Source organism: Sinohyriopsis cumingii, chromosome 11 (assembly GCF_028554795.1).
Source record: "Sinohyriopsis cumingii isolate HCF-2022 chromosome 11, ASM2855479v2, whole genome shotgun sequence".
In the NCBI taxonomy this organism is placed as follows: Eukaryota; Metazoa; Mollusca; class Bivalvia; order Unionida; family Unionidae; genus Sinohyriopsis; species Sinohyriopsis cumingii.
The window spans coordinates 1,853,797-1,871,296 of record NC_142971.1 but is presented as its reverse complement, the minus strand read 5'-3'; the positions used below and the strand labels follow the sequence as shown (position 1 = coordinate 1,871,296).

The 17,500-nt window shown below is 39.1% G+C and overlaps 2 protein-coding genes across 3 annotated transcripts in view; one reads left to right on the top strand and one right to left on the bottom strand.

Moving 5' to 3' along the window:
* Positions 1-3,373, bottom strand: part of LOC149787514 (uncharacterized) — a 31,521-nt gene extending 28,148 nt beyond the window's left edge. Inside the window, exon 1 of the mRNA XM_089973640.1 lies at positions 3,304-3,373. The gene's annotated coding sequence lies outside the window, so the exon portion shown is untranslated. The remainder of the gene's footprint in view (positions 1-3,303) is intronic.
* A 2,778-nt stretch (positions 3,374-6,151) lies between these two features.
* The window catches only part of LOC149787513 (uncharacterized), a 45,330-nt gene continuing 33,981 nt past the window's right edge, over positions 6,152-17,500 (top strand). Inside the window, exons 1-2 of one of the 2 annotated variants that reach the window (XM_089973636.1) lie at positions 6,152-6,286; positions 15,422-15,741. In XM_089973636.1, coding sequence (XP_089829762.1) covers positions 15,423-15,741 — 319 coding nt within the window. In that variant the 5' untranslated portion in view covers positions 6,152-6,286; position 15,422. The other variant, XM_089973635.1, reaches the window with a different exon arrangement.

Genomic DNA, 17,500 nt, shown 5'->3' with positions numbered 1-17,500 from the left:
ATATATATATATATATATATATATATATATATGTGTGTGTGTGTGTGTGTGTGTGTGTGTGTGTGTGTGTGTGTGTGATTCTTTTGCGAAACAGAGAATGGAATTCATTTTCAAAAATGACGCTAATAATTTAATAATTGTACCAACCGTGTGCATCTGAGTACCGGTTAAAACATATGGAGTCGTCATCAAGCATCAGATCAGTTGGTAAAATTTTCTCCACGCGAAAACACAACATAAATATATTTAAACGATAATTCTTTACTTACAGACGTATTTCGTTATGTGCGTTGGAGCTGGATCATAAAATAAGATAGTTCCAATGAGCCTGTCGATTTCCATTCATTCATCTGGCCGGTCACTGTCATATGAAACACGATACACGAAAATTATATTGTTATTTAAAGCGAGTGTGGGTCATGTTTTAATTTGGGTACGTTTTGACTCAGGTACGTTTTGGTTTGTGTACGTTTTGACTGTAAACCGAAACGTATTAAAAAGAATTAAGTAATGCATCTGTAACCTCCTGTGAATGTACCACCAACATGATCATAAAACAGCAACCGTCCATACTTTACATATTGACTCTTACTTGGTACCATATAATCGATCTCTTAGTTCAAGACAAATACGGTAATCATTTTTTCTATTAATCTGGCATAACATCATTGGCCATTTGCCTATCAGACGACAAAATTTTTAATAAAAAAAATCTCCATAGTCGCTCAATAAGTGACTCTGCTATCTGGCAATTTGCTATCCAGTTTTGGATATTATCAAACGCCCCTAATCTGAGATAATGTCTGCATATTAATATCAACAAATTAGTTCCAAAGACGTGGCCCCATTACTTTGTTAATTTTCACGACTTAAGTCAATCAAGTACATCTTGAATTCTGGAAAGTGCGTAGTTTTGCAGGTTTTAAAGCTCTTACATTTCGGAGGTAAGTCGATCTTGCTTGTGGTTCACAGTCCAACAAGACACAAATAAAAGTGATCGGTTTAAAACAAACCAACAAAACAAAAAACAAAAACAGAAAAAAAAGAGAAAAAAAAAGACCCCCCCCCCCCCCCGGAACTTGTGAAGTTTGACGACAAACTGTTTAACCGATTTGTAACAGTGATGAAGATTTTAAGATAAATATTTAATTTGGGAATATGGGATACGGTTATTACATTATTTGGAAACAGTGATATTCATGGATGTATTTTTAAGATAGTATACTCATCAGCAATCACGACGTTTTCCTAAAATCAACTGGTGATGCAGAACAAGTAACATATACTCATGTAGTGTATGTAAGTACATGAAGGGTGGTTTTATGCAGAAAAATGCCGTCATAACCGAATACCACGATGCATACCATATAACCCACGATATCATATGAACCTACCATAAAACAGACGCTATAAATAGATATACGTTGTACCGCAAAACTTAATCCAACAGAAAAGGAAATACCACGAAAATAACTTATTATATTTGGATCGAACATGTTAAGGTGCGGAACGGTTATCATGGTAAGATGACATCTTTACAAAAAATCATTTGTCTTATTAATCGTCTTCCCAGATTCCTATACAGACGTGACCTCGGTAGGAGATGGACTCCAGAACGCCGCCCGACATAGGGGGCGGTATCAACCTGTGCGCAAGCTGGGTGACCCTCTTTTACACGTCTGGGTCCTTAGAGGGGTTTCGGAGGGGGAGGGGAGTATCACATAATATGTGCGTGGTATTCCCCTTTCAAATATTAGGTTAACTGAGAACAACTAATACCTAATGCCCACAATACACTAAGGGAAATACACGCTGTCTAATACAAAGTTTTAAGAACAACACATAGGTACAAAAAGCCCTTCAGACCTGGGACAGGGGACCTGTGGGCCTAGGGACGTATCGAGCGTAGATATCATAGGGCTGTGCCACGTGGCGCTAAGCGAAGTGGACAGGCCTGTGAAGGATCACTAGAAAAACACGAAACACAACGCATGGACACTTAAACAAGCAGACTAAAGAGTGAAGCAAACACTTCGCTAACTATAGTATGGTTTTCACACACACACACACACACACATGACACGAAAGCATGGTTTGGAAAACAGGTGGAGAAAAAGATAAAATAAAAGAGGAAACACTTCCTTTGTAAGACAAAACATGTACAAAGAATAGATTTAAGAAGCACGCATATCGTACAAAAAAGACCATCCAGCAACAAATGGTTTTATTTGCGTTTTTACTTGTTGTAAAACGCAACCACAATACATCTCTCATCAATAAAAGAGGATTTTTTTGGGGGGTGGGTGGGGTGGAGGGGGGGACGAACCGAAAAGGAACATTGGCAAAATTATGAAATTTTCTTTTGTTTCAAAGTAACGTGATTACGATTATAAAACTAGTCATCACACAAACACGGGGCAGCATGCACACAATATAGCACTGAACACATAGCAAACATAGGACAGTAGGGAGATCATCTGGCTAATGATCATCAGTGAGAAGCAGGGGGAAGGAAACTGGCGTGTGCCTCCGGGTGGAAGTACAACCCCCATAATCTGAACCTTTTAGATATTGGGCAAGTTGGGGAACCAGGCCGGGAACCCCGATAAGTACCAACAAAAACGCTAGGTAAAAAGATAAACCCAATTCCCAAACATGTATAAATACATTTTTATATCCAAATTCTATTTGATTTTTTTGTGTGGAAAAACAACACTGCAGACCCATGGGGTATACACAAACATAAGATCCTTTACCAACTTTCGGCCATATTGGGGAGGGGGACACCTTAAAAGTTACCAGCTAACATAGCTGGGAGCTTGCGAGGGTCCTACATATAAAGCAATCGATAGTTTTAGACTCTATGCATTAAATTATGTTATACCATGTTTTTCTGAAAACATTAAAACGCATTTTTGGAATTGCACCGGTCATTCATTTCAGTTGGAGAAATCACGCCAATCAGCATATAAGAAATAATTCATTCTTGATTTTTATCATTCTTGGATGTATCTCCATTGAAAAATGGTTTGGTTTACTTCCAAAAGCTGATACTTCATTATTCATGTCGAGAGCGTAGCTATGGTCTCTGACAACCACCGCAGGAAACTGCACTACTCGGCATGCCCATGCCCATTGACGGAAGGATGATGGTTTGTACATCCCTGAGCAACAACCTATGTAACCATCGTTGACCTAATCTGTTCCATTATATTATCATATATCAGTCGTTGTGATCAAACTCCTTGCTTTTATATTCGGTATAAATGATACTTAATAAAACTCGCTAATTGCTGAAAATACCTGTGCTTACACCTTATTTATTGCGTCCGGTCGTCTTGTTACACAACCACATTCGGGCCCTCTCAATGGCATGAATCATCCCCACAACCGGTGAAATCACAGGGCTCGCTTCTTGCTTATGATTTGCCTATAAATCATGCATGTACTAGGATTATATAGTACATGTATGAGTGATAGGTAAATTGTAAGCAACGATACGAGTCCCTGTGATGACAACAATAACGTATAAGTAACGGATGAATCTTTGTGCTGCTACAGTTAGAGCTTGAAAAGAGTTTTATAATTTTCCGATTTAGTATTTAGAGAATGTAATCAGTATGATTCGGATATTTGACGATGTCAAGAGAGGTATCGATCCTCTTTTCTTAGAAGTGACGTAGCGAGAAATTCGCCCCCTCCAGCAAAACTTAAGTCTGCCCCTCGCCCCCCCCCCCGCCATTTTTTAGTCGTGATGAAGAGTGCACCAAAGTCATGTGAACTTGATCCAATTCCAACATCACTGCTGCTTGAGTGCTTAGATCCAGTATTGCCTTCACTCACTGATGTTATTAATACCTCTCTCATCTGGGGAATTCCCATCATTTTTCAAAACTGCCATTGTAAAGCCTCTGCTGAAGTAACCAACACTAGACCATAACGATTTAAAGAACTACCGCCCAGTTTCTAATCTCCCATTCATATAAAAAATCTTAGAAAAGGTTGTTCTATCCCAGTTTGTATCTCATCTAAATTCAAACAGTCTTTTTAGCAGTGTACAATCTGCATATCGTCCTTGCCACAGTACTGAAACTAATCTTCTAAAAGTAGTTAATGACATTCTCTCTGCGTTGGATAGCGGAAAGAGTACAGTCCTCATCCTCCTTGATGTGTCTGTAGCATTTGACACAATATACCATGATATATCACTTCACCGTCTCCAGCATGTATTTGGCATTCATGATACAGCCTTACTGTGGTTCAAGTCCTACTTGGTCAACAGGACACAAATTGTATCTGCAAATGGAATACACTCCAGCCCAGTTGATCTATGTTGTGGTGTTCCACAGGGGTCTGTTCTTGGACCTGTTCTCTTCATTCTGTACACTCATTCGCTCTCAAGTGTCATAGATTATCATCCAGTGTCTCGCCAATTGTACGCTGATGACACCCAAATATACAAATCTAGCCACCTAACTGAAGTTGATGCTACAAGCCAAGGTGTAGAGAGGTGCATTTCTGATGTGAAATCATGGATGACATGTAACAAGCTGCAGATGAATGATGATAAAACTGAGGCCATTCTGATCACAACACAAATACTTTCTAATCCACATCCTTGACCTCAAATAATACATATTAGCAGCACCAACATTAAATTCACACAATCAGTACAAAACCTAGGTGTTACTCTGGACAGTACTCTCACATTGTACCAACATATCATGAACATGTGCAAGGCTGCATATCTTGAGCTGAGACGTATCAGCTGAATTCGCAAATATCTTTCAGTTGATGCCACTAAAACACTTGTGTTTTCATTAGTACTTTCAAGACTAGACTATTATAACTCAAGTCTGTCTGGTTCATCTCAATATCTGCTCCAAAAACTTCAAAAAAGTTTAAAACACAGCTGCTCGGGTCATACTTAAGAGTACCACGATCAGAGCACACCTTTCCGCTGTGCTGTACCCCACAATGGCTATCCATTCGATCCAGAATCAAACACAATTTTTTCCTCTCTGTGCTACGTTTCACTGTCGGACTCTAGTCCAACATACCTATCCGACCTCACCCATGTGTACACACCAGCAAGATACTTAAGCTCCTCTTCTGACAATCGTATACTCATTATTCCCACTATGAAAACAAAGTCATATGGGCAGCGTTCTTTTGCATACCAGGGCCCAGCAACGTGGAATGAATTGCCCACTGAACTTAAGAAACAAAGACACAGTGATCACATTTAAAAGGGCTCTTAAAACTCACTTATTTCGACTGCAAGAACAAACTTAAAGACCTAATAATGTTTCCTACCTTAAATTCTCAGCATGTTTAATGCTTTCTAATTTCATGGTGTTTGTTTTTGTAATCATATCATTATATGTTGTTTTTTTAATATATCTTACAGGTGTTGTCTAATGTTGTAAAGCGCTCAGAGCTTCTAAAAATTAGGCGCTATGCAAGGTCCTCATTATTATTATTATTATTATTATTATCTTGAACTGTTCTCAGGCATGTCATGTTATTACGTAACAATTAATTTATTGACGTCACAATAATTAGCTGCAACGTAATCATTAGTTTCAGGCTGCTAAAACCGAATGATCTCGTCAATTTATCGTTACAAAGTTGCGCGAATAACAATTAGTTCATAATGCAGATATTTTAGTCATTGTTGAAAACGGATAAAGCGTTAGTTTGTACAGATATTATGTACTACTGAGTAAATGACGGGTGTAAGGCACACACACACACACACACACACACACACAGATATATATATATATATATATATATATATATATATATATATATATATATATATATATATATATATATATATATATATTCTGGCGTAAACAAAGAAACGGACTCGTAATTTCTGATTCTGCTTTTCATTATGAGTCGCAGTGCCGTATTTGCATTTATCTGCATAAAGTATATACCCAGCTCCAAACAACATAAACACCCACAGGATTCTATGAAGCATACTATCGCTGGCTTTTTATCATAAGGCAGTGGTCCCCAACGTTTTCTTAACTTAAAAAATGTCGTGGAACCCCACATGCTTGGAATAACCTACTGGCCCTCTCGGGGTCCGCGGTCCACAAGTCGGAACCGCTGTCTATGGATAACGAACATCTGAGAACCAGACTAACTATCAACGCATTATACGATAGTTTGTTTAGTTCTTTTATGTTCGCAGTTTATTTGGGCGTTATAGACGAGTATGCAAGGGTACACTTCATTCGAAAAGACCTACTTTTGTTAACTTCCTGGTAAGGTATGTCTTACTAATCAACCTTTATCCTCTCGGGATATGACATCATTTTAGCAACTGAAGATCAAAATTGTGATTCAAACCAAATATTGTGAGAGGGATGAATAATTTATGGTAAAGTAAAACGGCTGTCTTCCAGAGGATTCAGAAATTTAATCAGATAAGTACCTGGGTAAGTACAACCAGATAGCCATGCAAATTTAGACGGCGATTACACTATTATTCTCAACCCAAACGCGTTACTATTTTAGGTAACACATGTCTTATATGATTATAATTTGTATTGTCGCCCATGATTTGATTTGGATAACGAAAAGTAGTTGGCAGTAGAAATACCTCTGTGTGTGTGTGTGTGTGGTGCAAATTATGCATGCACATCAGGGTGTGAAGTCGAGCAAATGCAAAATACAAACAGAGACTCTCTCTCTCTCTCTCCCTCTCTCTCTCCAGCGCCTACAAACAAATACATACCCATTTGGTTACGAAAATAAAATAAATTCCATTAAGGTTATGGAAGTGACAGATTCACAGACAACTTGAGATCAAACCGTGTTTTGTTATTACACACTGTTTATAAAATAGGTGAAATTGTTGGCTTTTATTCACAGCAATGGCTACAAGAGCGTGGTATGAGGTTTCCGATTGCTCTTGTATGTATCCATATGTACCTCTTGCGTGCGTGACTTATTTATTTATTTATATTTATTTATTGTCATTATTATTATTATTATTATTATTAGTAGTAGTAGTAGTAGTGGTAGCAATAGTAGTAATAGTAGCAGCAGCAGTAATATTAGTAGTAGTATAATGACATTTCTGGAGCACAAGTTTAATTGAAGTAGTATAGACTCCTTACGCATGACCACCCTCATCGTGCCCGTCTTCAAGGCCGTAGAGAGTGATCACGGGCTCTGGCATAAGAAACACCCGGGAATCTCCTAGTTCTTGTTCAAACAAAATTCTTCTTTTGAAGAATTTAAAGGTGTTGTTCGGCCCGGGCCCCCTTACGGGCACAGGACCCGGAGATATATCCCCGGTTGATGCCCCAACCCTTTTGTCGGCCCTGCCCGTCTTGTATTGCTTGTTTTACATTCTACTTCCTCATTTCTGGTCGACGATGAATGCCATGACTTACTGATTGACCAATCTTGGATTATAGTCGCGTTCGACCAACTTGCCATTTTATTTGTGGGCACACCTTCGACCATTAGATATGATAAGCTACTGGCATTGCGTTTGTCCCCCACCCCACCGGCTTATCCGAAACATTTAGGGGCTTTTATGTTTTCATGTGTCTCCTTCCAGTTTTATGTGTTGTTTATTCACTAAAAAATTAAAATTGATTTTATTTAATAAAAATTTATTTACTTGGTTTAGTTGCAGGGGTTTCTCTGTATTGTTTTTATCTTTTTCGGGTGGGTCATACGCCAGGGTCTCTGTCTAAACAGGTCCTTTTCTTCCTATACCAATAAATGAATCTTTATTATATGACATGTACTCCCATCCATTGACATACCAGTCTTTGGATAGTTTTCATAACATAGTCCCTCTTTCTCTGTGATCGTGGCCAGCGATCGTCCTAATGTCCTATGTGCGTCATATGTATATGCTATTATGGTACGTTTTCAATACAGCTTTTCGTCAGGACAGCCTTTGTTCAATCATATTCATTTATCGTTATTTGATGGCTATATAGTCATGCAAAAATTAATTATAAGTGTATGTTTTCTTTCAAAAAAATAATATGTGTTTTTAGATACATATATATACACACCGTTGCATTTTTCTTTCTTTCTCAGATATATGTTTATCGGGACCATGATTTTTTTTACTTTTGTTTATTTTTGATTTAAAATCGAGCCACATTTGTAGGACTGTTTACAAAACGAAAAAGTAATTAGTAAAATAAACATTTGTGATTGTGTATTGTTTTTGTTTTGTGTATTTTGAGTACAAATGCGTCTCTTCTCTTCGACCAACTGGCCATGTTGTTGTAGGGTTTAACGCCATTTTCCAGCACATGGCGGCCAGTATAACTGGTGGAGGAAGAACCCTGGAAAACCCAGGGAAGAACCACCGACCCACGAGAAGCTACTGGCAGGCTTTCCCACGTACCCACGCTAGCCGAGCCTTGGACTCGAACCCACGCAGACAGAGGTGAGATGGCAGTGATCCGGAACGGTGAGCGCTTTAGACCACTCGGCCACTCGGGGCATCTAACCAACTGGCCATGTGCAAGTGACGGGTGTAAGGCATACACACACACACACACACACACACGGTGCGCACATTAACCAACTGGCCATGTGCAACTATTTAATGTACGCACCGTGTACTTTTTAATTAATCGTCGTACGACCTCCCGCATCCGAGGCGGACGCTCAAACCACTAGGCCACCGGAGCGGTCGGCATGACTGGTGAAGGCGCCTCTTGATATTCTTGAAGCACGGACGTGAAGCCAAGCATAACAGAGACAAAATACAACACACACACACACACACGCACACACGCACGCACATACACACACACGAAAGGAAACAAAACTCGAGCGGACTTAAAATAAACCATTTTTGAGATATTTTTTTTTACATAGGTTTACTTTAGGGTAAGGGCGTGTTTATCGACAAACCACTATTCCCACACCAACACACATTTTATAATGGAAGCGGGTTTTGAGATTTAAGTCGGAAAAAAGACAGATAGATGCACAAACATAACAAAACATAGAAACACAAATATTTTGGTAAATTAATCAGTATCTCTCTTTTCTGGAGATGTAGGTGGCCCTAAAAAGTGCCAATTTGTTTTCTTGAGTTTGAGGAGCGTCTGGTAGGATGGCCACCTCTCAACATAGGCCTCAATGCAGCATAGGGACGTCTTCTTGTGAAGGATAAGAATTTATATGCGTCCATTTTTCATTCCACTTTTCATTCTTGCTTTTATTGTTATTGTTGTTGCTGCTGATATTTTGGTAATGTTGATGCCATCTAAGAAAGGTTCGATATATTAGATATTCCTTTCTGTCTCTCTTCTTCTCCTTCCATTCTTCTTTTCTTCTGGGCATTTCCTCTCGAATTACATCTTCCATGCGGCCATGAGCCATTTTCAGGAAAATAGGAACATTCTTGTCAGTCTTCTTTCGGATGCGGTTGTGTCTGACCCTGTGCAGGTGCACCGGGGCATACTTAAGTTTTATAATTCTGCTCATTTTCTTTGGTTGACGAGTTTACGATAGCTTGCCAGGCTGTGTTTTGATTGTTTGATTAATCTTCGATTAAAGCCGCGTTCGACCAATTTGGTCATCTGCAACTAGTTAATGTATTCAACGCGTACCGTTTAATTAATCGTCGAACGGGTGCTAGCCACCCGTTCGACGCTTTAAGGTGTATGACTGGTCATGTCTGGAGGCGAGAACAGGGGGTGAGGGAGAGGAAGAGTCGCACTCATACGTCACTGTAAACTCCTATTGATTCTGAGTTGAAAATTTCGACCATTGCACAAATTTAAAAAGTGTTAGCTTGCACTTCATGTTTGAATTTTCAAAGATGCTCTCGGTAATTATGAGAATTTTGTGGCCAGATTGACAGACGGAGAGACAGATCATGGATAAAAGGTCATGTACGGTTACTCGGCTTTGTACGACTGGTTTGTGTCGGCATACACTGGTTTCTTAATTTATGCTGACTATGAAACATGATCCACTAATCGACGAGTTTACACCCCAGCTGCGTGCGAGCGCTTACCTTGAAGACTGGGACCGATTGTGTGTAGGCCGCACACGTAATTAGGATCGCGCTGACCAGTTGTAAATTTTCCTACTCTGCGTGATTTTAGAATTTAGTGTATATAGTGTACACACGTTTTCCGAAATGACAATACTCATTATCAGTACTGAATGACCCATTTCATTTTTGTGTCGCTTTAATTAGATAAAATTCAAGCATTCCTTTCTAAAAGTTAACGAATGTATCATTTTTGAATATTAAAATAGCTATTATCAAAATGTGTTTTTCAAGCCTAAGTGAAAACTCTTAGGCATCTCAGGGAACTCTTTGTGAGCCCTTGCAAGGGCTGACGGTTAACCTGTGAAGGTGGTAACAGGAACGGCTTCAGGTATTCGGGCGACATAAACATTTGTCTGGTCCTCCCCTGGAAACCTTTTGGCACGACTAGGTCAGCTATCACTAGGTCGCCCATCTGCGACCAAATAAAGTATGGGATGAGCCTGGATCTTGTGTGCTCCAATCAGCTCCTTCGTGATCGGTGTCACTAACGGTACTGGACAGCTGCAATATTTTCCTACAATGCACTGATGTTCCCCGCTGCATGGAAGAAGTTGATTTTCGATCTTTTATCGAGCCATCCCTCACTTTTTAGCTTCTTGGTGGCTGGAATGACCGCCCTGAGACCCTTTGTTTGTTGTGCTGCTAACCTCTCATCAAGCAACTCTCCCATTCCCCTTTCCCCTTCATGGTCGCAGAGGTACGCTGCCACTAATTGCCTTGTCATGGGAGATGGCTACTGTTTCTGTTGTACTTTTTTCGTCACTTCTATCTTTTCCTTCTGTGCTGACGTTGTACCCTTGTTTTTGTTTCTAGGATGTTGCGTTGTTGCTCCTGCTCGTGTAGGTTGAGCTTGTTTCTTCTCTGCCTGTTGCCTTCAGGTTGCCTCCTGGGCTTCTTTTTCTGTTTTGTTTTCTCTCTCACCCTTGCACCCTTGCCGAGCCCTTTGTTATTGTACTAACATTTGATGGCAACGAGTTTCGTGATTCAGAATTTGAAGTTAGGGGCGGTGGTGTTACTTTTGGAGGATGAGGTCTTTTAGTTGGAGTTTCAACGGTAGGTACGCCTTGTATGGGTCGAGTCTTCATACTTTGCTTCCTCTGTTGTACCGACGTTCTCACTGAATGTCTCAGTATTCTTAAGTGGCTGCTTCATGCGTAGTTTTGGGTTCTTCTCCCATATTAACAGTTGCCTTGCTCTCTTTGCTTGAGCCATTAAGCTCCACCTGACGCATTATTAAAGCATAATCCTTTGAGTGCTTTTAGAGCTTGGGAAGGAACAATAATTTCCATTTCTGACTATCTTACTATTGTGTACTGTTCACTGCACTCTTAGCCGAAGACTAAGGACAGCCTGACTAACTGACTAATCTTGAAATATAATTGCGTTCCACCAATTGGACATTTGCGAATTATTAATGTACGCACTGCGTACTTCTTAATTAATCGTTGCACTGGTGTAAAGCACCCGTGTGACGTTTTATTGTGTACTGAACACTTCTCACTAAATGTCAAGAAACGGTAACGTCGGGGAGGGACAGGAGACTAGCGACTTAACGTAACCGTCCGATCCTCTTGACCATGGGTTGTAGAATATGATTCATTGCAAAAATTGAAAAGTGACATCTTGGACTAAATTTTGCGAGAAGATCTCTATACTTTGATTTGTTGTTTGTGAAGAGTAGAGTTTTATAATCTTTTATATATATAAAAAAACGGTTTTTGCTATGTATTATTTTGCTAGGTACGGTTTTCAACTAGGAAGCGATGTGTCTTGTTAATGGGTTTATTTTTGTTGTTGTTTATTTTATCCAATCTATGCCACCTTGTGTAGCTGGGTCTGATGGTTTGGAATTTTAACCACATTGTACTGTATAATTGACATGGGCCGACGTTCACATTTCAAACCAGACGGTACTAATGCTTTCTTTATGAACTTTGATTGGCTCGGTATATTGACTTCTGTGTGCAGTGGTATTGATTGTCTTGTATTTTTGACCACTTTTTATTTCTATGTTGTTGTTGGGGTGGTCGCGTTAGGGGTCCTATGTTACTTTATGTATTCTGAGCCAACAATTGCCTCCTTGTGTGCGGGGAGCCTGATGGTCTGGGTTTTTGACAACCTAAAATCAAATATGTATTCTTTAAGGTATGAGTTATTGATTTTATTAAATCCTGGCCATACGTCTTATATTTTAATTTGTAAAAATATATAGTAGAAATGCAGAGAGGTTGTATGCTATGTTATTGTGTATTAGCGGTGTTTAATTAGTGTGAGAATAGTTACATGGAGATTAGATCAGTGTTATTTATTGGTTATGTGGAGTGTTTCGCGGTGGATGTGCTGGTTTGAGTATTTGTGAATTTGTTGCTTTTGTTGAAAGTTAGGGTTGGTTTAGATGTGTGGTTGATTCTGACATTGTTTTCAATTCCGTTGAGGCGTGCCCTTATTTGTCCATCTTACCACCACAGAAGGAGGGATTAGTCGCTCGATCGCGTACCTGGCTCTCTATTGGTATCGGTCTTCCAATCCCCTCTCTGATGGCTAAGCTCATCCTCCCTCTGAATAGACCCGTGTGCTTAGCCTATTTTAATTATTTGTCTTATTCTTTGTCATGTGGCGTTTTATGTTTTTGTCTTCTTCTCAGTTATGATATAATGCAGAGGGTTATGGTTTTCCTCCTTTCCTTATGGCAGTAAAGTATCCCAGGATGTTGATAATGAAATCGATATCTTTAGCTCCTGGTTGAAGGATTCTGCATATGTTAGCAGGAATTTAAGAGTTTTCTGTATTCGAAATATGCTTCGTTACTACGCTATATTTGGGACAGTCATTATTGGAGAGATTGTGGGACGGGGCAATATGGACAATTGATACAGCTTTGCTGTTACTCGGAAACAACCTTCCGAAGCAGCTGGCAAGTAAGGTTTTTCCAGCTTTAATCTTATGAATATTTTAGTGTATTTTGGGTTTACCATGTTTGAAGTGCTGATATTTCTGCGTATTTGTTTTTGCAGTTTGTATAGGATGCGTTCTTTTGGATGTCTGTCCTTTTTCCCTTGCCATTTGTTATTAGTTTTATGTCTTGTTGTATAGCAGATTTCCTGGACGCTGTAATTATGGTGATGGATACCGGGCTTGAATAACATTTTCTGGCTTTTTTATTGGCCCTTTCGTTTCCAGGTATGCCAATTTGAGAGGTTACCCCATGTAAATTTCACAGTACAGTTATTTTCGTCCAGGATTTTGAGTGTCATGTTTACTTTCTAAACAGATTCTCTGTACTGGAGGATTTGCGTGACTCCAGGAAGCGCAGCCCATTGAAGGAGTCGGTAATTGTAGCTGATTTTGCTGTCTTGGTATTTTGAATTAATTTAAGTGCTTCGTTTATTGCACAGAACCCGACCATATAAATAGAGCAGTTATCGGGTAGTCTCGTCCCCAGTGGAACCACCACTGTATGGTATATCCCTCATATCTACCTTTCATCACCGAGACGATTTTGGCCCATTGTTCTATCGGCTGTAAATGTTTTATCCCTATGTAAGTGCATTCAGGTTTATTTTCTGGAGTTTGCATGTACATGGGGCAGGGTCGGGGTATTTTGTCTGGTTTGCCTCGATATAGATATCTATAGTTCTCTTTTTTGTATTTCATGGATCATTTTTCCCTCCGGTATGTTTGGGACCAGTTTATTATCTAAAGGGCTTAATGCATCTCTCGATGACAGTTCTGGTACGGTGCGACCTGTCGTAAATTGAGATCCTTGTTGCATACCACATGTGCTGTTCCTCTCGTCTTAGGTTTTGTTTTCTAGCTCCTCCCCGTATGTGCTTCTGAGTGCACTGATTCGGATGACTAGAGCTTGATACTGAATTAGCTCTAGTTTTTTTAATAGGTTGGGGTGGGCCGAGTCGTATGCCTGGCACCTATTGTCTATTTTTGATCGAATTAGTCGGTATAATATGAGAAGGGTGGTCTGCTCCACTCCCTAATCGGTTCCCTTATGTTTCCTACGGAGGTTTAGGTTCCATCCGCATATCAACACTTGCTCAACTATGTGTTTGCCCCATGTTAGGTGCTCATCAAATAGCACCCCTAGGAATTTAGCCAACTTCTCAGTTTTCTAATGTTTGTATTATTTAGATATAATGATCGTGGGTTCCCTACAGCCTTGTTAATAGGAGTAAATAGTACAAGGCCAGACTGCTTACTTACTTTAATTTAGGTCGCATGCGCCAATCTGGCATGCATGACCGGTTAATGCCCGCATCGCGGGTTATTTAATTAATCGCGGGGGAAGGAAAGAGTGCCATATCCTCCAGCGCATTTATGTGTGCTTATTAGTTTATCCGTTTTCGAGGAATTTGTGCTCGACGGGAATACGATGGGCGGGAATCGAAACACACATGCCCATCGTGTTAATGCGACTCTACAGTAAGACATTGGGAACCACCCATTCCTAACACCACCCCGGTTCCATGCTTACACGCTCATCGAGGCACCTGCTAATTTAGACGAGTGGAAATAGTTCCACATTTCGTCAAATAAGTGTAAATGTCCGAGTGAGGAAGAGGAGGAGAGGGACCCTCAAGAGGAGTCAAGCGCCAACTGAAGTACTGAAACGCCAGTTTGTACTATAATCAATCAAATTTATTCCAGTTATTCCAATGGCCAATTTTAAGATACCAATTATGTGTAAGCCCCCTGTGCAATTAGCCAAATCCACAAAGTCAAACAAATAGCATTAATGATTCACACTTCAGTTTGAATTTAGTGTACAAAGTGTACTTATAATTTCCAAAATAATCCCAATCAGTTGAGTCTAAATGACTCATATTATTTTTTTATCACGCAATATTTAAATGATTATAATTTTGATGGTGGTGTTTAAAGGATCACATCAGGGTTATTTAGATAAAGATATTATCAAAATAGGTTTTCAATAACCAAAAATGAAAACCTCGGACATTGGCTCAGCCAATGGTGATAGTTGGTCGACCTTTTCTTATCGAGCTTGCTGATAAGGACGTCTAGAATTCTCCGGAGTGCTAGAGAAATCAAAGAATGCGTTGATGAACAAATACATATAATTTTATCCACACACCATGGAATCTGATCCTTGTATTTTCATATTATTAAATTGAGTAGATACACGATTTCTTCTACTAAAGGCACTATTGTCGTCTTCCAGAGGTGCTAATACATATGAATCAAATGTTTCCACACTGGAAAAGTAGATGGCTACCTAATGGGTTCCTGATCCATGCTAGAAAAATAACGCTTATAAATTCTTCAGTATACTAAAATTCATGTTAAGAAGTAAGTTAATACACGTTCTGTGTTCTTTTTCAGGATGGAGAGAAGATTAGATACAGGCTGTGAACATTTCTTTGATATAATCAGAGACAACTATGTACAGCTACAAAGGGATTTAGACGTCTCAAAAATAGTACCGTACTTTTTCCAGAATAAACTTTTAGAACTGCACGACATAGAAGAAATTACTAACTGCAAACTGCAGAGGGATAAAGCAGATTGTTTTCTTCTTCGAAAATGCCTTACAATGAACCAATTAAAGGCGTCTGAAACTTTTATGTATGCCCTGAAGGAATTGAACTTTGACCATATTTTGGAGCTTTTCCAAGGTTGTTATTGCCATCTCAGCCGTAAAGGTATTGCTTGAGTCACACGTCGTAAATAAGAGAGAGAGAGAGAGAGAGAGAGAGAGCACACGCACCTTCTTTGATTCACAGTTTGAGAAAGGTGTTCAGTGTTCTATTCTGGACCATTAATGCCACTTTTGTATCAAATAAATTTCATGACAATGCAGTGTCGGTGCAATGATCAGTGTCGGTACAAAACAATGACAAATAGTTGTCTCATATTTGCTAAACGTACACCATACTAGTAAATTACATAGACCCAGTTTCACTCAACAATTCCTCCTTCTTGATAAAAGTGAGATAGTTGAAGATTATTATCATTATATAACGGGGGTAAATATGTTAGTTTATTTCAACAACATGCCTCGAATCATTACGGATGAGACAAGGATAAAATAATTAAATTGTGGCTATAAAATCCTGGTATATTCTTGAAAAAGCTTTGTTTGATTTCGAGGAAGCTCATAAAACATTATAAATTCTGAGAAATTCTTGATTTTTTTGTAGGAATGAAAATGTTACTATTATAAAATTTTAAATCACACTTTCGAACAACATTACAATATGGAGTACATGGAGAACAGTGACATCAATTCTCAGTTGGAGGAGAAATGTTGAAAACGTGTGACACTAGGACTTGAACAATTTATAATTGTATTCGACAATTGTTCAGCACTTAGGTTATTGAGAAACAAATCTTGCATCGTTTTGTCTGTGATTAAATAAATGATCTTTCATTTATAATGAGCTGAATATTCATATAATTACATTCGGAGCACACATCCTTAATTTAGTTAAAGTTAAGTTAAAGATGAGCTAGATGATTGTTACATATCAATGCAGATTACACTGCAACCAATTAAACCTGATTATATTGACTTTGCCTAAAAATAGTAATGGAATGAAAAGCTAAACGCGTTTACATAGAGATACCGACGCCACTCGATTATAAGTTAGTTCCATCTACTATAACGTAGACCATGAACTGCCATCTCAAAATTTGCCGGACCGTAAGGATTTATGTTATTTATCCTACTAGATTCTCCTAACAAACTTCATTGATCCAGCTCTTCAAGCGGATTATGTGAGGTTTCAAACTGAATCCCACTTTTCAGAAAGTACTTCATCATTTCTGGGTGGTATTTTAATGCCATTAGATGGTTGTGTAATCTTCGTTCATGACAACTTTGAACACAGGAAATAAATGCAATGGCGTAGCAACCGCCCAAGCAAGCCACGCAATTACGGCGGGGGTGGGGGGCAAGGTTAACTAGAATAAAATCACATAAAAAAATCAAAGAAAACCTTCCATTTGATCAGTAAAAAACAAGTGGGAAATGTTTAGTTGTGATGAATTTATGTTTTCGTTCTGTGATTGTTTGTGGAATTTTGTCGTGTTTAAAGGCATATCAACATTTGAGTGGATGTGTTACATCAATCCAAGTCATGTTGCCGGGAGACACCACGGTAGTCTAGACAGGATTCAAAACAGCATCTGCAATATTACATGGTGTAGGTTCAAAATTGGAATGAAGAAAATGATGAAAAGAGAAATATAGACAAGGGTGATTGCACTCAGCGATTATTCCTATCAACGAAATAGAAATATGTAAGTATCTAACTACGGGTTTTGCTTTCTGTTTATTACCTTTGGGGCTTTTCCACCTGTCCTAGACTCTACCTTTATGATATATTGAGGCCCTATGTGACCGTTACACGTTAATTTTGTCTGCGGGGGTACAAGTAACCCACCCACGTGACCTGAGTG